The sequence below is a fragment of the Pocillopora verrucosa genome, chromosome 7, assembly GCF_036669915.1.
Source record: "Pocillopora verrucosa isolate sample1 chromosome 7, ASM3666991v2, whole genome shotgun sequence".
Taxonomy (NCBI): domain Eukaryota; kingdom Metazoa; phylum Cnidaria; class Anthozoa; order Scleractinia; family Pocilloporidae; genus Pocillopora; species Pocillopora verrucosa.
The window spans coordinates 11,410,728-11,436,365 of NC_089318.1; the positions used below are offsets into that span (position 1 = coordinate 11,410,728).

The 25,638-nt window shown below is 37.7% G+C and overlaps 2 protein-coding genes and 1 pseudogene across 7 annotated transcripts; 1 reads left to right on the forward strand and 2 right to left on the reverse strand.

Moving 5' to 3' along the window:
- Positions 1–2,896: 2,896 nt before the first annotated feature.
- LOC131792969 (alpha-1A adrenergic receptor-like) lies at positions 2,897–4,030 on the reverse strand. Its single transcript, XM_059110392.1, has one exon. It carries the CDS (start codon positions 4,028–4,030, stop codon positions 2,897–2,899), a length of 1,134 nt encoding a protein of 377 aa, XP_058966375.1.
- A 2,024-nt stretch (positions 4,031–6,054) lies between these two features.
- On the reverse strand, positions 6,055–16,399 carry LOC131792963 (octopamine receptor beta-2R-like). 6 transcript variants are annotated; one of them, XM_059110381.2, is made up of 4 exons: positions 9,811–9,839; positions 9,629–9,689; positions 9,049–9,167; positions 6,055–7,795 (listed from the first exon to the last, which is right to left on the reverse strand). In XM_059110381.2, the coding sequence occupies exon 4, from the start codon at positions 7,771–7,773 to the stop codon at positions 6,709–6,711; it is 1,065 nt and encodes a 354-aa protein (XP_058966364.1). In that variant the 5' UTR covers positions 7,774–7,795; positions 9,049–9,167; positions 9,629–9,689; positions 9,811–9,839; the 3' UTR covers positions 6,055–6,708. The 6 variants fall into 6 exon arrangements, with proteins under 6 accessions (XP_058966364.1, XP_058966362.1, XP_058966367.1 ...); XM_059110379.2 differs by lacking the exons at positions 9,629–9,689; positions 9,811–9,839 and adding an exon at positions 16,114–16,399; XM_059110384.2 differs by lacking the exons at positions 9,629–9,689; positions 9,811–9,839 and adding an exon at positions 13,981–14,075.
- Positions 16,400–21,112: 4,713 nt separating this feature from the next.
- On the forward strand, positions 21,113–22,433 carry LOC131792970 (adrenocorticotropic hormone receptor-like; annotated as a pseudogene).
- The last annotated feature ends 3,205 nt before the right edge of the window (positions 22,434–25,638 follow it).

The window sequence follows — 25,638 nt, forward strand, 5'->3', positions numbered from 1 at the left end:
GTTGCCATCCTTATTCATTCTTATCCTTAAAATTGGATTGGAGTGCCAAATTATTTCTCAACATGAGATCATGAGATCAATTTTTATAACAATCAAGGCTACCTTAAAAACACTGAGCCTTCTTAAAACAACCTTTTTCGATGAGTTTTGTGCCTTTAACACAAAAACGGGCTCCGTGAACCCTGAATAATAATAAACAAATCAGACCCATCCTATATAGATGATTTAAGATGACTCTGAACCCTACGTATACATACGTCTTTTAAACCGATTAAAAGTTCGCGACAATTTGCTGGATTTACCTCAGGCATATTTGAAAGGGAACATTAAAAACAATTTTCTATTGTCAATCCACCAAGAAAATTGGGATTTCAAGTTAACGAAACCACTTTGCGCTACTTTAAGGCGTGGGCCAGTTTTTGCTCGCATGGTTGAACAACAATTCTCAAGTTGTCCACCTGAAAGGCAAAGTGCGAGAAGAACTATAATATTCTGCTAAATCTCCCAAATACAAACATGGAGTACGACAAAAAGTATCGTTTTGTCACAGTCGCTACGCATTAATGTGATATCAGCCTGGTTCCATAAGGCATTCTGTATATGTACAAATCTAAACATCTCTGCGCATGACGTCTAGAATATTTACCAGGTTAATTTATGGTATAAAAATGCCGAATGTTTCGTGATAAAGCCAACTCATCACAAACTAAAGCCAAGCGTTTAATCAACGAGCAAAGAAATTAGAGAGAGAAAGGAAATGTCAGAAAGTTATTTCCGTCCATACGGGGATATTATAAATAAATTACACGCGCGCTACAACTGGTCGTTTAGGAGCCGTAAGTATCCCTGTTGATTTTAGTTCGCAGTGGCGTACTTTTCCTCTTAGTCGAGTCTCTACTAAGTCTAGGATCAATGCATTCTCTTAGTCAAGGGGCCAAAAATTTCTTCAAAATGATTTTTAAAAATTTCCGAATTGATTTCTAACTCGCATTGACGCGATTCGCGCCTGTTATCGCTACATACTCACCATACTTATATTTTTGACTGCGGCCTGCTTTGTCATGTTCTCAGTCATACTGAGGGTCAGAAATAAGTACTTTGTTTTTTGCCCATTTTTTCAGCATAGGATTTCAATTGCAATTTCAGGTGAACTCAAGCTCTTGGGTGACTCAAGAAGTAGGGAAAACACTCGACTACGTCCTGCAGCTTCCTAAGTGCTGGACAACAGAACAGAGCACACTCGAGACTTCTTTGTTTGTTGCAGAGACAGTTTTTAAATCTTTATTCGATATATGTTTGTTTTATTCCTTTTTTAACCGTCACGACGTCGACGTTTTCTCAACAACCAATACGAGAACAAAGCATATGCAGAAGATATGCAGCAATATTCATTGCATGGCTATGAGATGATATTGAGTCAGTTGTTTTTCGACCTGTATTGATCATTTGCTTACCTTTAAGGATACCATATCAACAATACAGTCTTTTATAACCAACTTTAATTTTAGTTTTATGTACCTGTAACTAAATAACGAGTCAGGTGACCCCCCGATTATTTATTACTGACTTCCAATCAGCATATCAAGAGTTTTAATGTTGCATAGTCTCAGAAAAATATGTTCCTACATTTGAGAACCTCCTTAACATATAAAAAGATAAGGTCGCCACCCGTCGAGTTCGCTACATGTTCGCTACTAACATGCCGAATTCGCTGCCTCTGTTAATTCACAGTTTTAATTTATCTTTTGACCATAAACCACGAGCCATATCTGTAATTGATACTAGCCATTAACAGTCGTTTTTCCAGGTATGCCATTAAATGACAGAGAAAGCACCTGGTGTCTTAGTTCCTATAGCGACGCCATTGTGAGCGATGCGCGGGCTCGATGATAACTAAGATAATATGCTAAAACATGGCGCCCTTTTCAGCTTGAGTAAGGTAGATTTCTTTAAAACAAGATGTTGTTCCCTCAAGATGTCGTTTCTAAAAGATCGTGGTAGTAGAATGATGGAATGGTAGGATGAAGTAAGTAGCGAATTCGGCTTGTCAGTAGCGAACATGTAGCGAACCCGAACATGTAGCGAACCCGAACATGTAGCGAACCCGAACATGTAGCGAACCCGAACATGTAGCGAACCCGAACATGTAGCGAACCCGAACATGTAGCGAACCCGAACATGTAGCGAACCCGAACATGTAGCGAACCCGAACATGTAGCGAACCCGAACATGTAGCGAACCCGAACATGTAGCGAACCCGAACATGTAGCGAACCCGAACATGTAGCGAACCCGAACATGTAGCGAACCCGAACATGTAGCGAACCCGAACATGTAGCGAACCCGAACATGTAGCGAACCCGAACATGTAGCGAACCCGAACATGTAGCGAACCCGAACATGTAGCGAACCCGAACATGTAGCGAACCCGAACATGTAGCGAACCCGAACGTAGCTTACTCGACAAGTAGCGAAACCGGCTGTTACCCTCTGTAACAGTCTTTTTTTAAATCTTTGAAAAGATTTACCTGACTACATCTTAACAACTAAAAAATCGTTTAAAACCTTTTCAGGAAATAAAAGAAAATTCTTTGAAGCTAAGGAATATCAAAGAATTACTAATTGAAAACAGCAAAACCATCCAATTTTAGGAATGTACGGTTTCCAATTTAGACCATTGATTCTCTTTTCGATAATGAGAATAGCAGGCGATACCATGCGAGGAAAATAATATTGGTGCAACTTGCCCTCTTGTAGTAGCTTGGCACTGATATTGTCCGTTATTGTTTTGCAGAGAGAATATTGTTTGTAGAAACATTTAAATTCAAAAGTGTTCCTTTTAACCGGAAATGTTACAATGATACTGCTTTTGAGCTACTGCACCCCAATGTCGTTGACTACACCATAGATGTAAAAGTCAAGTTTTTAGACTTGCGAAAAGGTCTTGACGTTTTTCCTTTGCTCCCTGACGTCGATGATTTCATCAAGGGATCTGCTGAGTTGACAAGCAAAGAAAAGCAATGAAAGGGCGGGTTGTCGATGTGTCGGAATCTAACTAAAGCTATGTCTTCATTTGAAGCTAAAGGATACTCCGGATTTTCTAAATAATTAGTTTTTTGACACCTCAACCAATGACCACACAGCTCCACGAATGCTTGGTAACAACCAGGGATCCTCAAGGTGTATATGATAGGATTTGCAAGCGAACTACTGTATTGAAGTACCTTGAACACAAGAATAAGCTCGTATTCAATATCAACACATGAATGGCACGCCCAGTATGCAAAATTCAGGCCAAAGAATGGAGCCCAAGCGACTATGAAACAACCAATGATTAATAATATCGCTTTGGCGAGACGAGTGTCTTTCTCGGCGCTCTGAGTCTGACGGGTATTCAGTCTAACACTTTTTAAAGCAATGAAAAACATAGCCAAGTAGACAAAAAGGATTACTGTTAAAGGCAACACAAAAGATACCATGGAAACAAACAGTGTATAATGGGGCCATCTAGAGGCCTCCGTCACAGTTATACAACTCAGTGCTACTGATATGCTCCAAACGAGGACAATAAGACAGAAATATGGCCTTTTGGAGGATACACGATGAAGAAATGGCCAGCCAACAGCATAAAACCTTTCTATACTTATCATCATTAAATACCAAATAGATGCTGTTGCGCCAAAAACATCAATAGCATTCCATAGAGTGTACACGAAATTAGGAAACTCCACTGAATTTGCGAGGATGTAGATGAACGAAGGTATTCCAACACTACCCACTATGATGTCAGAAAAGGCGAGACTCATGAGAAAATAAACAGCTCGAGTATGTAATTTCCGTTTTCTGAGAAAAAGTGAAGCAGCAGTAACGTTCCCCAGTACAACGCCAGTTGAAATAATCGAAAATATAATGCAAAATGTAATTCTGATGGCGATGCTCAGACGGATCAGTTCCTGGATAGGTTCTGAAGAATGAGTTGTATTGAAGATGTTTGACCAGTTAACGGATGGCAACTCGGTAGAAATCGTCATTTCTTTCCTTCTTGATAAACTGCCTTTGGCAAGAATGAAGTGAGTTTTTTGAACCTGACTTTATTTGGTGTCCTCCTGTTTTTTCTAAACAATAAGCGGGCAAAATATGTCATTTTTTAAAAAGCAATTCATCAATTTTTATATGAATAACATTTCCTCACATTTCCATCCCCATAATCAAGAAAAGTTTCTGTTATTCCTTTTTCTGTTAGTCAGCCACATCCTCACTAATATTTTCCCTAAAGTGTTAATCGTGGAGGCTTGTTTGTCCAATGCAGCCGGAGTACTGATGTGCTCAAAGATTAATTTATTCACATTCTACAACAGTTACAGCAAATAAATTGAAGGGGCTTTAACGAGATTGAAATTTGTCAATATCCTGGGGAAAAGAGACCGTAAAATCAGTTTTCGTTCTTTGAAGAACATGGTGAGGAGGTTATGTATTGTATACCCACACTTAATTTTTTTTTCGTTAACTAACTGATTAGTCCTTTATAGCTGAGTTCAAATCTGTGTTGACTGCTAAAATGTTTTTCTTACCTTAAGGTGGTTATGAGGAATTCTTACATTGCCTCCCTAAACCAGAGCGAAACTTGAATTTGTAGCCTTCGCCTACATCACACCCTGTTCATTGTCACTAAGGAATCATGGCTTTCTTTTGTGTTTGAAGTAATAAACACTGTCTTACTTTGCAGAAAATAAACAATTATGGCAAACAGAGAGGCAGATTAAGGAAATCTAGAACTTAGCTCTTTTAACAAGATGCCACCGGAGCTAATTTGCGAAGCTACTGTCTGGCGTACGGGCTCTCGTTTTTATCGCCGATTTGCTCGAAGAAATTTGTTATGATTCCGAAATGGAGAGCTGTAAATCAAAATCTTGAAATAGACGTTATCAAAGATTCTATTATCACTTCCAAAGGGAATTCAACATCGAGATGTAGATTTTTCTTAGTTATAGGTTATTAATTAGTGGAGAAAAAAGACCGATGCGAGAAGAGCAAATCAGCTTTATCGTTGCCGGGTTGTTCTTTGTGTTGCGATACCTTTTCAATTTATATTGGCAAATAAACGCATTTGTTCAACCGCAACTGTCATTTACCAACAATGTAAACTGTCCACAACCTTCACCTTTATGAAAATTATTACATATTTCAATTCTGTAGTAATTAAGAAGCAATTTGGAAAAATGCTTGCCTCGATTAGATTCAATTTAACTGGAAAAAATGCGCTTGAAAAGATGTATGACGAGATTCCCACAAAACAAGCTTTAAGTAATTTTATTCTACCAGAGTCTTTTAAAATTGTTAAATAATCTTACCAAAAGATGCCGTGCGAAAACTTTGATCTAACCGTTTTTAGATGATAACATACCCGTTCTTAAGTAGTAACTATCATAGGAAGTTCAGACGAGATGTAATCAAGCGCTCTTTGATTTCTTAGCATAAATGCATAGGGGGTCAAATTTGGTCGCCTGCTAAACGCACTTCTTCGTGTCTTTTTCTTATACAGATGAAGTGACAACTATCAAAAAAACAATACCTTCCCCACTAGAGATTCAATAGAAAAAAAAATTGGTGAAAGACCTTTTCTGTTTTTAGATGAATGAAAGGATTGAAGGATAATGAATTTTAAAATACAGTAGAAATATAACAAATACACGGTAACCGCTGCTTTGCTGACATTAACATTGATCTTCAGGGTTGAAGTCAGCGTACGTCGGATTTGAAAAAATGATGAGAGTAGGGAATCCAAAGCTGAAGCATCGCTCATAGAGCTACTAAAATACCATACAGGATCAATGAGTATAATGGAATAACTGCATTTCTGGAATGGCATATATGAAATAGCAGCAGTGGCCATTACATCCGCGTTTTTAAACAAACGACGATATCCTAAACTTATCAGCCTTTCGTATACCAGGGTTTGCCTCTCCCTCCCTCCTAAAAGAAAAGCTTTCTTTATACCTCCCCTCACTGATAGAAGCCCCCTCTCTCTCGCGTTCGTTGTTCTTCTTAACGATATCTGACATTGAAATTCTAAATAATTGCATTAAAAACATCAACTTAAAAGGAAAAGTCTGGCCCTCCGGTTTGTTACGCAGAGGTCCAGCTTCTTTCGGGCTGTTAGCTTTAATTCTGATGCAAATTTTAGCTAAAATTTTCACAAATGTTGCTGTATTTCGTTTTGAAATGATTTTATATATTTTCATTCTGGTTATAAGCCCACTCGAATATGCGTTAAGACCCATCAGTTTAAAAGCCCATCTAATGAAATGATAAAACGAGCTTTGTCTACGCAGACTAATATATTTAATGATGCCATTTAGCGACAATATTTGGTGTATTTTATTTTCATTGACTCCCCACAAGTCTCTTATCTTCCAATCCGCTGCACTTCTCCCACAATTGAGGAATCAACTTAATAATTTTAATTGTGGGCAACGCGTCGTTGAGAAATATATTGTTTAATATCCATGCAGAGCCCTGATTCTTTCTGACTATTTTAAGGAAACATCAAATTAAGATAGATTGTTTTTTAAATGTTCTGGCGAAATTAAAGGGTAACTGACATTTCACTGTATATGGTGGATCTTTACTTAATCTGTCCAGCTTTGGAAACAGAAAATCAAATCTTTCTATTTATAATCAAGGCATTTCCCGCTATTGTATTATCAAATCATTGCTTTTCGGAGTCATTTCCATTTGAGGTCATCCCAATGATTTCACTTCCACTACAAGTGCTTTGTCCTTCATGCAAGTCAGACAGCTCAACATCATAACGCCGAGAACTGGTTCTTCTGAAGGAGTATCGGTCTGTCGATTGACGATAAAAAGATCCTGTCAACCTTCTTTCTTTGAGAAGTATGGTGATTGGTCTTCGGAACTCAGGCATGCGCGCTGAGTATACTAAGGGATTTAATGCTGACCCACTGTAATGTAGCGCCTTGAAGAAAAAAACAACCTGGAGTGACACACCGGCTGCGCAACTCGAACATGAGAACAACACCAAATTGAGGCTGAAAAATGGCAACCACGTGACGAGGAAGAGGAGAATTAAAGCAAAAATGGTTATTGCCGTGCGGCTTTCCTTTTTCATAACACGAGCTCTGTTTCTCGGTATCTTTGTTCTACTTTTGACTATGATCCAAATTGAGGTGTAAGCAAAGAAAATGACTGAAAATGGCACAAAAAAGCCAAGTGTTGAATATATGAGGAAAGTACCCTTCCACTCGGGTCCTTTTGGTATGAAGAAGTTTAGAGACGCTATGCCAGCGGCTGTTAACCAAACAATACCAAGCACTATAAAGTTGAATCGGGCAGATGAGGTGCGATGCCGCAAGGGAAAAGCTATGGCATATACGCGTTCAACACTGATGGTCATCAAATGAAGAATAGACAACATTCCCGACAGAATATCCATGGGGCTGAATATCGTTTTCACGAGAACCGCTGCTTTAAAATCTTGATTGAACAATAAGATTAATAAGGTCGCGTACAATGGAATTGTTACAGTTCCTACCAAGATATCACCAAATGCCAGACCAATTACAAAGTAGTTGGTTCTTGTCCTTAAGTGTCGCTTCTTTGAAAACACAAAAATGATGAGCACGTTTCCGCATATTGCGAAAGCGGCGATTATCAAATACACTATACACCAAGTCACCAGATATTGTACAGCGATGAAAGGTGAGCCAACACTGAAAGGAACGCTTGAGTTTGTGTAATTGGAGCTGTTAGACATTCTGACTCCCTGCCAACGGGATCTATAGAGTAATAGAAACATGAAATCAGAGTTGAAGCGTAATGCTTCATCCCACATTGATTCTCGCATCAGTAATCAGCCTCCTCTCAAATTCTGATTCGATTCTTTTGTAATTCTTCCTTTGCCTTACGCTTAACAAAATATAATAAGGAACCTTGGTTCATGAAAATAGAGGCAGACTGCCAGCAGATCTCATACTAAAGTGACTCTTGCCTTCAAATCTTAAGAGAAAATTGATGTGAATGCTGTCCTGTCAACTTGCAGGAATCCGATGTGCAAAGTTACATTGATGATCAGAATGTTGAATTCTTCCAATAGATAGAAAGTGTAATAAAATGTAAAAAATAATGACTGAAAAGACGATCACTATTGTTCAAATTCATGTCCTGTTAAGTACGCACTGTGTATATGTTATGGTTCAATTTTATCCTTGGTTCAAATTTTATATTCTTTTGTTTTTGGGCATTGTAATGTATGATAATGAGTTTGAAACAAAGGAAAATAAAATTTGAACCAAGGATAAAATTGATCCACACCATATTCATCATCTGTCTGAAGTGAATTGTTTACCAAAACTGGAAAGAGAAAAAGAAAGGAAAAAACAATGCTCTTCTCAGCTTTACCGATCGAAAAATTGTTTCCGTGTAAATTTAGATTCATGTATTGAGGAATGCGCATTTCATGACTTACAACTGTATATTCAGCTGACTCAGAAAGATGTGCTTTATATCCTGTTTGACGCCCGCTTAACTATTGATTTGTAGGTGATTCATGGACCCAGACGGTTAATCCAAGTGGAAGCTCTCAGCTTAAAATTAAATCGTCCTTTGTTTTCGATTCATGTATCATGCTCTGTGCGGTTGAGACAAATTTGACATATGAAACGTAAAACATAAAATATTTAATACAATTTGTCTTTATATGACGTGCTTGTGTTATCACACAAATATCAAACTCACGTTATTAGTTATGATTTTTAAATTGTAGAGATATCTCACTGTAAAGCATCTGCAGGTACATGTATATCAGAAATAAATCAAGATTTAGATGAAGTAACTTTGCTTGATATTGCTGGATTGGTACTTGCTGGTGTCGGCGAATAAGTTAGTGCATGCCTAATTAAAAATCTTGAATCGAAATAAGCCGAGAGCATATCAATTAAGAAAAAAGCCTCCTTTGCTCGACGAAATGTTTAACGTCCGTAGCGGGTTCTACACGAGTTCCACAGTTAAGGTTTGTAACATTTAAACGCACCTGCGGTTGTCCGGCTCGATCAGCTCCAGCGACAAAAATCTTGTTTTAGATGGTTGACAGCGAGACAATTGCGGCCACAAGTCGTCTCTATTCTGAAGAGCTTTGCTATTCTAATGGATCTACAAGAAAATTATATGTTTCAGAAGAATCCACCGACATGTTTTTGAGAAAAGCCGTGGGGTTTCCTGCAGTCGATGAATTAATTTCATAAACCAACTACGTTTATATAAGCTTGCACGTTAGGCTAATTATTCGCTGATGGTGTTTGTTGGATCGGTCAAAGCTAGGTTTACCGCCAGTTCTCATTAACACTTTTGTCGAATGGGAATCCGTTCATATCGCACAGTGCTGTGAAATCATTATTCCTGTTTACAAACCGCAACTTCCAGAAAGAGCCAAATGGGAGAAAATAATAGACACTTAATTAATTTCCAATTTCGCTCTGGATAATGTTGGGTTAAAGTACACAAAACAGTTTCAAGCAATAGACAAACGTAAATTAGGAGATAATACTTTTCCTGCAACTTATCTAGGTATCATTTAAATATAATAATTTGTTTGAAAAAAACGTTAACGTTACCTCAGATGTAAATATCTTTCTGTTAGGAGAGAAAATTATTCATATATTCCTTTGATGACTTCTGGTATGATAGAGAAACAAATTTAGCATCTCAGAAAAAAAAAACTCGCAGTGTCGATTACAGTGGCCAGTTAAAATGTAAGAGATAGCGCTGGAAACATAAAAACGAAATGTGAACACACCCTATTGTCGCTCGCAAAAAGGATTAAGTATGTCCTTGTACACTGCTGTTTGTGAAGTAAAATTAAGAGTGAAAAACCTGATGAGCGATTTTTCAAGCAGCGAAAGAACATTTTATCGTTATCTTTTAAGCTTAGGCGCGGAGAAAACCATGAAAGCGATGGAGATAATATTAGAGATGTCTTCTCTATTGATGTCTTAAGTACAACCTCCCCCAACTGAATTCAATTCGCGGCTAAGTTGGCTTTGCTACTGTATGATAAACATCTTGTTGCTACGCGACCTCGAGACAGAAAAGATGAAACCTGATTAAGATAAAGATTTAAAAGCGAGCGAATATGAAATAACTAAAATTCACGATTTCGTCAACAATTTTGCAATGAAAACATTTTCAGTCCCCTGTTCTTTGGTATTTTAATTCTTAAGCAACACAACCGTGTGTTTTCATTAAAAACTGAACCTTTCGGTGTGTCGCTTTAAAGAACTCATAACCTTCTTCTTCTGATAGACGACTGCGCGCACAAACTGCTTCACATCGCAGATATACATGTGGAATCTTATTCTGGAATCTGCTGTCGTTCTTAAATTGCCTTGTTTTTTTAAGTTTGCCTGTGTCAGTACACTCTCATCTATTAATTTAAAATACACCATGCAAGGTGGTCACGGTTTTAATCTCATGTTCAACGTACAAAAAGTCTAGTTACACCATTATATGACTGGTTTATCAGAAGAAATGTTTTACAGGGTACAAGTGTTGATCCTAACCTTCAAGTAGCACTGTAAATGAAGGCTACTACGTAAAATCAATTAAATTCTAGTAGCAAGGATGACATGTAACGCTGCCATAGTCGCGTAAGCAAATGATATTTTTCTTCACTGATGGTGGTTTGAAAAAATGTCATAGTTGACATATATCTTGAGTAGCTTTCACTTGTAAATATTCTGAAGAAATGAGAATGAAAACTACCTGTAAATAAAACCAAGCGAGAAAACACAAGCCAAATGAGTTAACTTGGAAACCGCAGCTTATGTGCTTGTTTTTCCTCTCTTATAGCTATGTCTACTGCAAAACCCTCTGCGCCCTAAGTGTGCAGAGTTTCTTAATTATTCGGTTTCATTTCCTCTTACCGTGATGATCTTGGCCAACTGAGCCGATGATTTCTCAAGGCGCCTTATCTCACACAGACCAGCTCGTCGCAGTGTTTTTGTAGCTTTCATTTAAAAGGCAAACAAATTTTATAATTTTTATGCCCAGCGGGAATTACCGAGAAGCATTAATGACTAGAGTATCAGTAATATTACTTATTACCATAATAACACTTTGAAAGAGTTTAAAAGCTAAATTGAGGAGTGCTCAGTTCGCTCAGCTCACAGTGTCTTCTCATTTCATAATCAGATGGACGATAAGACACCCATCAGCAATCTGCCTCTTACATACGCCGTAATATTCTTACTTACGAATATTGTAATTAGTCACTAAATTGTGTGATATATCGACATAATAGCATCTGTTATTTTAGTTTTTTAAAAGATCGGAAAACTAAAAACCGATGAATTTTATTTCTTTCTCAGTGGGGTATCTTTTTTCTCGTTACAATACGTTAACTTCTGGAGGCTTGGATTAATAAGAAACAACTTTAAAGAAGCAATAACGAAATAGCTCATGATCGGATGTAAAGATACTAGACCCACCGTACAAATTTGCCTTTTTAATGTTATTTTTCAGGACTTTTTTTTTATTTGTTGGTAATTCAGCCAGTTGTCATTCATTGTAGAATCAAGCAACGCAAAATCATCCGGCTATTAATAACTCACAGAAATAAAACACAAAAACAGCTCAGTGATTTAATAACCAGAATATTCTAGCCTTCAAGTTTTGTTGGCAACATTCAAACGAAATTCGTAAAGATGTCGGCGTTTATACTTGCTCCATCGTCTATAAACATCTGATCACCCGCAGTCCTTGCCAACGCAATTAACCACATCATTCATCTTGGAAAACTGAAGTATTAAAATATAGATAACTGATGAGAAAACGACCAACGCATTGAATAGTTGAGTAGAGGCGTCCAAAGTCTTCTGCCCATGTATGCAAATGAACCTGTTTCTAAGATGTAGTGATCCATTGCCATCGAATGAATTTTATCCCAAAAAATTTTTGTTAGTTTACTTTTCTCGAATAGTCAAAATGAGACGAAGATCTGTGCATAAAGTTTGACGAAGGCAAACATTGTTAGCAAAGCCATTTAATGAGCTTTTGTACGGGTTGTTTATTTCAATAAAATGCACCTTGAATGTTCTACTGTCCGTGGTAGGATATGCCACTAGTCTTAAAAAACAGCGGACTTATCTTGAGGGTAATTCTGCGGTTTCAACTTTGAGCAGATGTTGCTTTGTTTCTGCTACCTGTCGAGAGCTGCACACATTTGATTGGATTAATTCTTCTTCGCCTGCACGCTGGGGAATACGCCCGAAGCATTTTAAGTAATTCGAAGATTAATGGGTCGTAAAATGACACATGCTGTCGTTTGAGAATGACATCTTTTATCTCCGATATATTTCATGACAGTAGCTATTCATCGCTGGAAACGAACCTTTCGTTATTGGAAGAGGTCTTCATTTAGACTGATCTGATGTGGTCTCGGTAGCATACCCACCGTGCACACATAAACAAATGACCTCGACGAAGTCCCAGCCTTCGTGGTACTAAATTAAAGTTCTTTAGTATTCTAATATACACCAATACGAGCGATAGATTATAAAATATTGAAGTAGAGTGAAACTTAATCATAATTTTATGATAAAAAAACAAAACAAAAAACAAAATAACTCGAAACAAAGCAAAAATAAATTTGAAAATTTGAAAATTGTTTGACAATTCCGAGAGATATCAAACAACATCTGTCCCAAGCTGTTCAAGTTTTTAGTGAACTGATGCACAAAAAGATCGTGAACTTTGCGGCGACTACTTCTCGACTAGGTGATGAGTAGGTGCCCCTCTTCGTGTTAACCATAAGGAAATTCTTTGAGCATGTCTGTTTTGCGGTTTATTATTTGCCCGAGTTCGTAATTTTTGGACAAAGTCAGCAATGAAATCGAAAAAAAAAAAACGGGAGAAGACGGTCAAAACACATTTGTCAAATGAAAAAGGCACCGTCACAAAAGGCTATCTTTCCCAGCGCTCGAAAATAAACAAGTCATTGTATTATAAAGTATCATTAGGGCGAAATCTAATGCTATCTGCAATAAATCCTTAATTGACCAAGCTGATTTGGTGAAGATGGCTGGATATTAGCCTCGTTCTTTTTATGGGGGTTTTGTGGACCTCGACCTCGCCTCGGTCCGCAAAAAAGCAACGCCAGTAACTAATCATCACGCTTGTTCAATTACGTATATTTATCATCTAGGTGGTAGTACCGTCAATGAGCTCCAGTTCACTCTACACCAAATAGTGATTAAGATAGTGATTAAGACTTGGCTCAAGCAATTTAATTAAAACTCGTGCAACACCCAAATGGCGTTTGTATTTTAACAGATTAATTCCCGCATTTAATCCTCATGTATTTGAAATCTAAGTTAGTAGTAATTATTACTATATTTAACCCATTCATTCGCCTGGTTTTCCGTGATCATTATCATATCTCTAACCATTCACGTTAAAGAAAGTGAACATGATGCCTTTTTGTTATCGGTTTTTATAATTGAAAGATTGAGAACTGAGATGGACTAAGCACAAACTACAAACAAGTCGTTAAATTTGCTGTGGGCCGACTCTCATTCACACAAGTGAGTCTCAAGCACTGCTAGAATTAGAATAGCAAATGGCCTGAGAGAGAGCCCTTTCGATCAATTCTAACCAGAGAAACACCCACTAAAATTCGAAAGTTAACCCTTCAACCGAAAAGCTAGCATCAATTGTCTTCGAAAACCGGGATCGATTTCAAAATCATACTGAGGTTACAGAAATCTAACATGACGGCTTAACTTTTTTTTGGCCCGCGGTCATAGTATCCTTCCTGCGAAAGCTCTAAGAATACGAAGCGTTTCGCTCCGCCTTTGAGGGGGGTCCATTTGGTGTTCTCTTCTTGTACTCATAAACTGAAGAAAGCCTCCAAAAATCATCAGATATTAGAATTCTTAAAATGAAATAGATACAAAAACAAAGTTTTTACCGTTTGTCGTTTTGAGGGGAGATTTCATCTGGCGGGGCAAGGTAAAGCATCAACTGCTTTGGAGATGAATTTAGTTTACTTCGGTTAATTTCTCGGCCGACAAAGACGGCGGTAAAAGATGGTAATTGCATATAAAGCTGTAGTTATAATTGGCGTCATTTAAATAGATATAATTAGTTTGCGAATGGGATTTTAAAGTTCAAGAATCTTAACGGTTGTAACTACTGTCAAAAGAAGTTGATGAATTATTTATTGATGTTTCTTAATGAAATGGCTGACTCAGTTTTTCTTCTAAAACCAAGGGCCAGAAAGTGTGGCCTAGTGAAATTGCAGCAATACCCATCACCATTCCTTTGAGGATGACAATACAAACAAAAATTCGACTTTAGTAAACTTTATCATATTTTGTGTACTTTTCTGCTCGGCGACTAACTTTGAAGACCCTTGAATATGAATCAACATTCGCTCAGCGTTGGCACTTATTAAGCTTTTATAACCTTACATATTTGATCGGAAGCAAAGTTATGAAGTATCTTTTATCACTTATTATAAGGCTATTACTCGAAGTCAAAGTAACAGGCGCTCTGTCTGGCTAAGCACGAGGGCATTGTAGGGATTACTCTCCCGTGATACGCACATTTGATAAGCAAAAGTTTGCATTCACTAAAGTTTAAAGGTCGTATACGGAGTTTTTCTACTCTTGTCATGTTTCCATCCTAATCTTTAAAAGTCCGCAGGATTAAATCCCAATAAGTCAAATCAGTCATAGCAATTTCATGTTTACTAGGTCCCAATGAACAATTCTCGAACAATGGCTTTCTTTCAACACAAACTTCTCTACCGTATTTTACGACATTTGTTTGCTCCCAGACTAGTTTATTAGTTGTATATCAGGTCACAAACTTAGTCATTTCTTTGATGTCTCCTCTCTTGTATTTCACCGATTTTATGCTATCTTTCATCTGCAGTTTTCACGTAGCTAAGAGAGAGAATTCTTAAGTCGTTAGTCTGTTTTGAATATTACCAAAGAAACCAAAGTATAACTTTCATTTTCCCATTGAAGTTCAGGATAATTGGCGTTAAATAAACTAAAAGACTTTGGCTACGAACAAAAGCCCTAAATTGTTACGGGTCATGCAGTAAACTACACAATCTTCTCACAAGCAGGAAATTTTTTACTTGTTTCGATTGTCAAAGTATTTCTTGGCAATTTTTTGCAGCGTTTTTTTCAGACCTGAGGCGGATATCCTATGCAGTTTGGCATTTGTACCCTGGGATGAGGTATATGAAGTGAAGCGTATCATTTGCCAGTGCTATGGTATTAACTATGAAACAAAGCTTACCATTGTCAATTCAAATTCTTTCAGCCATCATGGTTGACGAATTTAAGGGCAGAAGTCGAAAAACTATGATCAGTTTTCTTTCGCAAAGGTGTAAGTAAGTTTTAGTGTACAAGATTATATCATATCTTAAAAAGCCGTGAACAGTCATGACAAGGGTCCTATAAGTGCCCCTCTGAGAACCACTGATAACGTACCTAACTAAATGGGTCCCCTTACAAAAAAGGATTTTCCACGCTGAGGTTTACTTACTTATAATTACCAACAGTCAGGCAACAACGAGGTCATATTTTTTCAAACTTAGCATGAGTACTTGAAAGTTACCTGTTCAACAGACTTTTATTTTAAAGCAAAATATAATTCATGGACCATCCTACGGAATACTTGAATTTGTTGTATTTGGTTGTTGTCATAGTAGTGGACTTACACGGTATATGATTGTCACCTACGCTCATAATTAGTTATATTATGACCTGCAAGAAACGGCTTTTAAGCCATAAACAGCAAATTCATTAGGGTTCCCACTTTTAAGGCTTTTTGTTATTTCTCGGACTCAATTCGTTTTCTGGCTACATAATCATATCATCTTTTTCAATAGTCAGTGGATCCTACCGTAAGCTTATTTCTTGGGAGTCTAGAAATTAGTCCCATCCAATCTGTACGCATAACTAGCCGAAGATTCTTAGGAGAAATAACAAAAACTCAAAATAACATATTGAAAAATAAACCATTTTGCCAATGAAGAATGAATAAGTAACTAAAATTCAGTTAATCAAAAGGTTCTCTCCCTCACCACTTTCAGTGTAGGTCGAGTTTTCAAGTGAGCTGTTTCTTTTTTTTCCTCCACCACAGCAGTCGTTTGTAGAATCATGCGCTGTAGGGCCCGAACTTGATGATACATGTTTTCCAAATACCTCGGTACTGTTTCCACATTTTCTGGGGATTTTGCCTCGATGAATTTTCTAAAAAAACTTAATGAAATCGCAGGTTCAGAGTTGTAAAAGAGAAGGTCTTCTTTAGGTGCCAATAATATACGTGCCCACCGTATTCGGCAAATAGCAACTCCTACTCAAAGCACCTCTTTAGAACGACGGCTAAAAATGAGTGGCGCTCATGACCAATGTTTTCATGAATCCCTGCAATTATTGTTGAATCTAAAACATGGCTTTTTACGTGTAAAAAGAGTTAATTATTTTTAGTACTAAGTGAATAAAATCATTTATTTTTTCTTTTGTTTCAAAGCCTTAAGGTGATTTATTTGAACAGCCTGTTTCATTGATGAATTGAGAGCATCAAACTGATCAAATGAACTCAAAATAGCGACTATGAGTTGAAGCTTGTCACCGAAGAGCATCCTTAAATGCTGTTCAACATCAAAGGTACATTAAATTTATCATTGTCCAGTGAAACCTATTTTCACTAAAGATCAACGTATTCATGATTTCTGTACTGGTGATATTGAACACGTGCTCATAATTTCTGGCGCCAATCGGTCGCGGGTTTTGTTCCTCTAATTTGTGAATTGATAAAAGAAAAATTTTAAAAGAATGTAATCATTAAGAGCTTTGAGTTGCGGGTACCTTTAATTCACGACCCACGAAAACGCTTTTGTTCTTTAGGTAAACATACAATATTTCTTCTTTGTGTCTTTTGACAAGGGTAAATTAAAGTTGAAGGATGAAAAACTATTGTGATCTTAGCCGTCCCTCTCTCATAGCTAATTCATCTTAGATTTATGTTTTTCAGTGAAATTAAAGTCTAAGAATCTCTTTAACAATGTAAATTATTTAGGGTAGGGGGCGGTTTTACATAGGCTTTTTTTGTTTTATAACGCCACACAACTCAAGTCTTACGACTGCTTGATGTCGTAAACATTATTTGATTCGTTAAAAGCCTGAAAGTGGTAATACCACCTGCGTTGCTTGGCGTTAAAAACATTCATTACATCATGTGCGAATCCGTTATTAAGCATGAGCAACACAGACATGTGCGAATCCGTTATAAAGCATGAGCAACACAGACTCATATTTTTCGCCCCTTTCTTATACGGACTTGAAGTTTAGTTCATGATTGTGACCCTTTCCATTGAGATTAAACTGGCAGATTCAGCTACAGTTTCATAAGGTCTTTAAGCATGAGCCATCAACATCAAGTCTCTCTGAATATCCGAGCTGATCTATGCCGGCTACCCCAAGATGAACACCGTAAGTATTTTGTAGTATTTTCATTTCACTCCATTCTCGGGCCCTTAAAAGCAATTTAAAGTCTTAGAGTGGAAATTATTCATGTTAACAGCCATAACAAATCACAAATTAAAGGCACTTTCACGGACTTTTTTGAAAGCGATGATTATCATGATAATTAACCAAGACCATCTACCCACTAAATTTCCGATGGCAGTTGAGAAAATTAATGATTGTGCCGTGAACTTTGGAACAAATCTTATACTAATTCAAGAGCAAGAAAAATACTACTTCTCTTAAACACCTCAGGAATAAAAGAACTCGATTGGATGACACTTAGCCTCACAAATTATCATTAATACTTTAACTCAAAACCAAGATCAGGCTCTGCATATAGAGCAATTTATCCTCATCCCCTCCTCAGAAGGGATAATTCAGGAAGGCTCGCTCATTGGCTAAAAGCAAAACATGTGACATCATTGATAAGATCAAAAGGGTTAAGTTTACTAGTAAATAAAACTAAAATCTTGGCCATCTTTCACTTGACTCCAGCCATAGTCTTGAATCACAAAACGTCAATAGTATGGGCCATAGGCCGTATATGTAAGTCGAAGGTTCTTTTCTGCTGGCTTCAATTTTTTAACTAGTTTTTCATCTTAAAACACTTTTTGCAAGGGATGTCATTTTCCATATCCTTTTCAAATGCTTTCCATATGCCTGGCGATTTGTAGGTGGAAAAGCGTGAAAAGCTTAGCCTGTAGCCTTGGTCGGTGGAAAAGAGCGATAAAGCGGGCCACGAAAAAAATATCAGTGGTCAGGCAACCACAACCGCTGTTTGTCGTTCTTCTTTCTAGCTAACCTTTAACGACATCGGAAGTATTTCAATGGGAGTCAGCTCGGTCCGTCAGCTGTAAATGCGTATAAAAGGACCTGCATATCATTGCGCCTTTTGTGATGACCCCTACCATATGATGCTTCAAATGGTCTGACACCGAACAGTTATAGACAACAAGCCATCTGAAATAGTATATTTATTCCAAAGAATCTGAGGCTTGGATGCTTTGTGTTTTTCATCCTTTTTTCAAAGCTTTTTTTGAGTGAGAACCAACTCATGGCGGAGATCAGCACTCTCAGCCGATCAGGATAAAATAAACATATCGTTTTGTTTACCATTAAGAGCCCTCGTGATTATGAAAAACAGGAGTCTCTTTTGCAGCAAATCGGCTTTCAGTAATTTTCACATTAGATGAACCAGCATGTAAAACAGAAACGAGGTGGTAATGATCATTGGCATGTTAGTAGTTATTTCTTTATCCACGTCATGCCAATGCAATGAGGTATGTGAAGGTAATCATTATGGTCAGTTTTATTTGATTCCTAAGATATTTCCTTATGTCCTCAAGTTTAAATCACGTTTGATCGGTTGTGAGCCCTGCGATTTACTCAAAGGGTGAGGGCGTCCGTAGAAGCCTGTTAAACTTACAATTTCATGAATAGCTATGTCTACTTTCCTTAAATTGTCCTCTTCTAAAATGTTAAATGCGCCATCATTTTTATCGTCTTTCGTATCAGTTAGCCTTTTTTTAATTAAATTGCCGCTGAGAGGTGTGATTTGCATAGAAAATATCCTTTTCTAGTATCACACCAACACACTTTGTTAGACGAGATGTGCCTTGATTCAATAAAAAAGGAGTCACATTGGTAAAAATGAAAGCAGTTGTGAATCGTTTTCAATTTCATAATAAATTTTCCCATGGCGGTATTTTTATAAAATTGATTATCTTTGCAAAATAATCTCATGACAGGCTTTGTCGGCACCGGATTTCTATTGTGAACCTAAGCGGAGAAAGGATTTGTGTTTACAATTAACTTGATTGAATTTTTTTTAATTTTACGAATGTCATTTGATTTTAAAAAAACTTAGAATCTCACGGTGTGACAGGCAAAAACGACATTCAGTTTATTTTGTCATATTTCATGGAGAGTGCAATCACTTTGAATGCGACAGTGAGAAGATGCCAAACACTTTGATTTCTTTCGCGTTTGCATTTGTAATTCTTTCAGTTACACTCAATTTTTGGATACAAATAGTAAATGCAAAGCTATCTCAGAAACTGCTCATTTAACGTTCGAAATGTGACCCAAGGTCGTAGCTAGGCGGAGGTTCTCGAATGCCCATGAACCCCCTTCGTAAGGCTCTTTTTAAGAAAACAACCTTCAATTTCCTGGTGGCGAAAACTGGTGAGTATCAAAGTGTGACCCCCTTTGAAAAATCCTGGCTACGCCCCTATGATATGCTGTGCCAGAACCACTGAGGAGTAGTTTTTATTGTGCTGAATTGGATTCTGTTCTAAATAGAAACCGCTTGAGCGTGGAGAAAGCATAGAAAAAAGGAAATGAGATTGAAAATGAATTCCTAGTTAACGTCTGGAACAATTCTCAATAGAAGATGACATCAAAATGACCATCAGCTGTGGCAGTATCGTATCCTGAAGAGCTAGAGAAAATACAATTATGTTCTAGCCTCTGAATACACAACTAGGAAATCTGATCTGATAACACCAACTCTAAGTCTTGTATAGTTTGCTGGTAGGAATCAAAATTACTTCCCGACATGACTCCAATCCACTATAGGTACGTCAGTTGTGCGCAGGTTCAAGGAATAAGCATTTATTTTTGTGTTTTACACGTTACCATAGTCCCATCGATAGCATTTCTCAATCTCTCTGTAAATAAACCGTTCAAAACCCACAATTCCTCTATTCGCTCTTACTAAGAGCTAACACTTTAAAAGTCAGCTTTCTGACGAGCGGAATACAGAGTAATGAAAACTTCAAAACTTATTATAAGAACAGGGGTATTCGCAAAAAAAAGCAGCATTTCTGGAATGGAATCACATAGGATTAGTGGGTGAGGTCCCGAAAAGAAATTAGAAGGTGTGAGCCGTTGCTTTATCTATCAGAATCTTAAAGGTAAATTTTTCAACATGCTCATCAGGAGTGGACATCATTGTTCTATAGTCAAACTGTTCTTTCAGTTTCTGTCACCAAAACTTCTACCGTTGTGTTGTTAGATGGAGTGTTGTTAACTACTATTTAGAGCTTTTTTTTCCTTAATACTTTCTAAGTTAGTAGGTGACTCAACTAATAGGCTCTGATAGATAGATTTTGCTAGAAAACCCATACATAATTGGAAATGCATCAATGAGAGCTGACTGAAAACAACATCCCAGTTTAATGACCATTATTTTTAAAACTTATTAATTGCCTCTCACCATAAGTGGAAACTTCACAGCCTGGTACAAGCACGGAGAATCGGTCCCTACATATCAAGAAAAAAATAGAGGAGGGTTGTAAAATTTTATAGGGAGAACTCACTACTCAGCGTTATTCTGAAATCAAATAATTTGCTACGCACCGTGATTCTAAAAGAAACCAGTACACAGAGGCGTTTTAACCTTAAGAAGAAAATTAACCATACATGAAAAAATGATGGTTTTGTACGACCTTGAAACCCAAGTAGATGATGATGAGGCTTAGTTAATTTTTAAACCATCGGTGAAAGACCTGATGTATCTAATATTTTAACAGTGTTTGAGCCAGACGCTCCATGCATCCCACTGCTTCAGCAAACCTTTCTGATGAAAACTTTTCTTCGGATCCATGGTCGACCGAACTATCAGTTGGTGAGCTTGGGGACTGATGCATGCCATGTGGTTTGGTTGCCGTTGCTGCTGTATTTGGTAATATGTTACTTCTTGCGTCTGTTGTGGTGTCTTCATAGCTGCGTTACCATGTGATATTCTTTGTTGCTGGTTTGGCTGTTGCTGATGTACTCGTTGGGTTGATATCTATACCAATGTGGATGTACATGTTGTTCTTGAGTTCGAAAGAAAGTAATAACTCTTTGGAAAATATTCAGCTTAATTCAATTTACGACGCCTTAGATGTTTTTGCCGCTTTGAACTCCATTTTTCATTTGACTGCGATAAGCATTGAAAGGTTCTTTGCAGCAGTTTACCCGAGGAGACATCAGCTTCTGTATCTCCTGTTGTCATTGACAATTTAGATTACTTCAGCTCTCGTCTCAAGTTCTTTCTTTTTACCTGTCAGCAAAATGTCTATTGAATTTCGTTTATATTTAATCAATCTTTTTTTCTTGTTAGCTTTGCTAACGATCTCCGTAAGGTACACAAGAATCTGATTAAAAGTACGACTCGACTTCAAAGATATCCTTGACCTTATTTATTGTCGTCAGTTTATTTGTCATTGCCTGGTTGCCATTTTTTCATTGTGGGTGTTGTACTTGACTTCTGCAGACACTACTGTTTCTCGTGGAGAATATTCTACCTAACCAAGCTTTTCGCTGCGGTGAATCCGCTGGTTTACGGCTTCAGAATTCCTAAATATCGAATGCTTTTCTTGAAATTCCTTGACATCAAATACGCACCTGGACATGATTCCATTGAGTTAGACAGCCGCGCACTAAGAAATTCACCGGCAAACGTGGGCATTTTTAGTAATGTTTCAGTTGATATTAATTTCAAGAACAAACAAACACCACCATGTCAGCAAGTTAGCTGTGTCAGGTGCTCGAGTCTTCTCGTCATTACCATGCATCAGCGCGGCTAATGATATCATTCCAGGAAGGAAGTCTCAGGACATGATCTCGACTTCAACGTCAAGTTACATGTTGGTTGGCCATAAACATAAAAAAAAAAAAAATCAGTTAAATCATGAGGAGACAATATAATGCACCTTTTTTTCGGTTGGATCAATTCAATTTACCTCTTTATACCAAAATGAGAATCTGTTGTACAGATTCTCTAGTTGGCTGTTATTAAATTAGCTATTTCTCGGCTGGATCAATTCAATTTACTTCTTTATACCAAAATGAGAATCTGTGTTGCAGATTCCCTCGTTGGCTATCATTGAATTAGCTATTTCTCACCAGTTCTATGAAAGCATTTTAACTGATACAGCAGCTTATTCTACGAGCAATCGTTCAGCATATTATATGCTGACAAAAATCCTCGTATGTACACGCATGGAATGTAATTATGAACTTAATTATGACGCGCGCATGGATATTTATTTGTTAGCCTAACAGTTCGTTTCATGATAAGGCTCTAGTAAGTAAAATCGTTCCAAAGTATAGCTTGATCTTTCACAGTAAGTCGTATAGATCACTCCCCAACATATATATCTGCATAGACAGACCTTTAGCTTGTACACTGTGGGTAGAACCTTCCCTTTTAGTGTAAATGAAATGGGAAAAGTGCAAATTAATGTTAGTGGATGGAATAGGACGGAATGAGTTTACTTTTCATGAAATTTTCAGACTCATATCAAATCGCCTTTCTGAAGAATTTAGTGGTTTTGTATTTCCGTAGCTGATCTGCATATTTCCCTACAATCGAACTATGGGTTACATAAGGAGGTGTTGTCACGTCATTGAGTTAAAATACGCACGTGCAACTAGAAGGCAGAAATAAACGAAGTTGTGTTTCGCAGTTCATGCATTTGTCATTATTACTCGGATACAACATTTAGCGATAAGGATGGGATAGGTTCCATGTCGTTTACTTCCTGGGTCACTTGTACAACGTAAGATTCCTTCTAGCATTGCTTTGCGGTTTCGTGTATTCGCGCACGTGGTCTTTGCCGCCGCCACCATGGCTTCGGAGTTGTTGGGTGCTTCTAGGGAGTTTGACCCTTCGGCCGAGACTTTTACAGTTTATGCAGAAAGACTCGATCAGTTCTTTGTTGCTAATAAAATTGGAATTGTTCCTATCGATGCATCCGCAGCAATCACCGCTGCGGCGGAAAATAAAGAGGTCGCCGTATTGATTTCAGTAATTGGCTGGAAGACTTACAATCTTACAGTCCTTCGTGATTTGTGCAGTCCGGTGTCCCAGCGGATTTGACCCCCTCCGCGGATTTGGACCCCCCCAACAAAACTGAGTGAAAACATCATCCTTAACGTTCTAATAAAAATGGATGATACTTTACGTTCCAGAGCGTACTAAAGTATGTTTTCAATTCAAAACATGCTTATCGTTAATGCATACGAACTGGCATCCCGTCGGATGTTTCTTTTGACCAAGGGAAAATGGGTAAGAATTTAGTTTAATGTCTGGAGAGAGGTCGTTTTTGAACCTTTTCCGCGATAGTCCAACACCGTTAGATTCAATAAGAAACAAACTTGTGACACTAATTTATTTTGTCATTGTTCAATGCCCAAGTGTTGGGACGACATGGTACAGTGCGAGGGATTTAAGACTGCCTCGGAGGACGAGTGGCTTTGCATTGTCTGCAGATTGCCAGACTCTAGACGTCTTTCGGATCCCTCAACAGTTAATGATCGTTAAAATTAGAAAATAAGATTGAGTTCGATGTAATAGTCTCCACTTTTGTTAAAATGTTGACATTAACGTTAATTTGCATCTGAAAACAAGCTGAGAGTTCCAATAGTTCAGAATAGAAACATTTTTACTCATCATAGGCTTTACGAAAGACTTGTAATATGAGTAGTTTCTTCGTTCTTGTTCAAAAACGTTATTAACGTTTAAACGTTAAACGTTTAACGTTATTAAAGTTTAACATTATTATTTTAGAAAATCAGACTGAGTTATTTTTGTGACTGGACGCAATAGTCTCCACTATTTTTATGACGTTTCGTACCAATGTTGATTCGCATCAGAAGAAGCAAAGATTTATTGCAACAATTTCAATAATTCGAATGCAGTAGTTTGTTCACATCTAATTCTTGCGTATACAGTTCGACTCGCTATAATGAATGCGGTAGAATTGGAACGAAATGATTGTTGTTTTTTTTTTTTACCTTTATTGAGGAAATGTTGTGTTGTGATTGAAAAGAACATCGACAAAAAAGCTTGTAAATAGAATTAGTTACCAAATATGATACAAAGGATGCTTAAAAGGAAAGTTTGGTTTGGGTCCAAATCCGTGGGGGGTCCAAATCCGCTATGACACCGGCAAATCCGAAAGACAAAACGTTCGAGCAGTTATGTGAGTTACTACAACACCATTTTAAACTTAAACGACTGAAGGTCGCAGAATCTTATAGATTTCATCGCTGCTGTCAAGAAGAAAACTGAAGCGTCTCTGTTTACAGCGCTCGCCTAAGACAACTGGCATCAACTTTTAATTTCGGGGGAATACCTAGACCAATCTCTTCGAGACCAGTTTATAAGCGGTATTCGAAATCCAGAAACCCCTTAAAAGCTCTTAAGCGAAGATCGCACGTTCCAGGAAGCTATGAAAGTGGCTATTGCGGGTGAAACTGCGGCGAAAGAGAGCGTAAAAGTTCATCCATAATTGCTCCAACCTGTAAATTCCGTTTCCAATAATCCGCCCGCTAGTTCCAAGAGTTATACTGATTCGCCATCCCCTGGTGGAAATTCTCGGGTTCCTCCTCCTCCTCCGTTACGCCGAAGTGCTCGTCCAACTTCGCCCGGGCCTCACCAGTCGAATTTGTATTATAATTGTTTTTATATGGAAATTCTGAAAACATGAGATCCAAATGTAAATTTAGAAATGTTGTTTGTCGCAGCTGTAACACAAGAGGACGTATTGCTCGTGCTTGCAAAAAGAATGGAGTAAATGCTGTGAATAATGAGAAGTTACTCAAAGAACCGTTGTCTGTAGAAGACGAAATCGAATGTGGTATATGATGTGAATGCGATATCCAGGTCAGAAATTTCTGTTCCGTTAAAAATTAACAGCAATGATTGTTTTATGCAGTTAGACACTGGAAGTGCTCTATCTCTGGCACCAATAAATTTCTTCAAAGAGATTTGTCCTGATGTTGAAATGAAGCCAACCAATGTGGTGCTGTCTACCTATACAGGTAAAACTTTACGTCCTTTAGGGGAAGCCTTTGTGGAAGTAGAGAATTTAGGATTACAACACTCCCTGCCATTGCTAGTGGTACAAGCGGCATCTTTACTTTGTTTGAACAGAACTGGCTCATGGACATAAAAATTGATTGGAAAACTTGCCAGGGTTGAATCATACTGGCACCATACTTTCTACAACACCCTTTGCTTCTGCACCTCAAGGAAACCTTTCCTTGGAGTCTGTTCTGCAGTAGTATGACGACATATTTAAGCC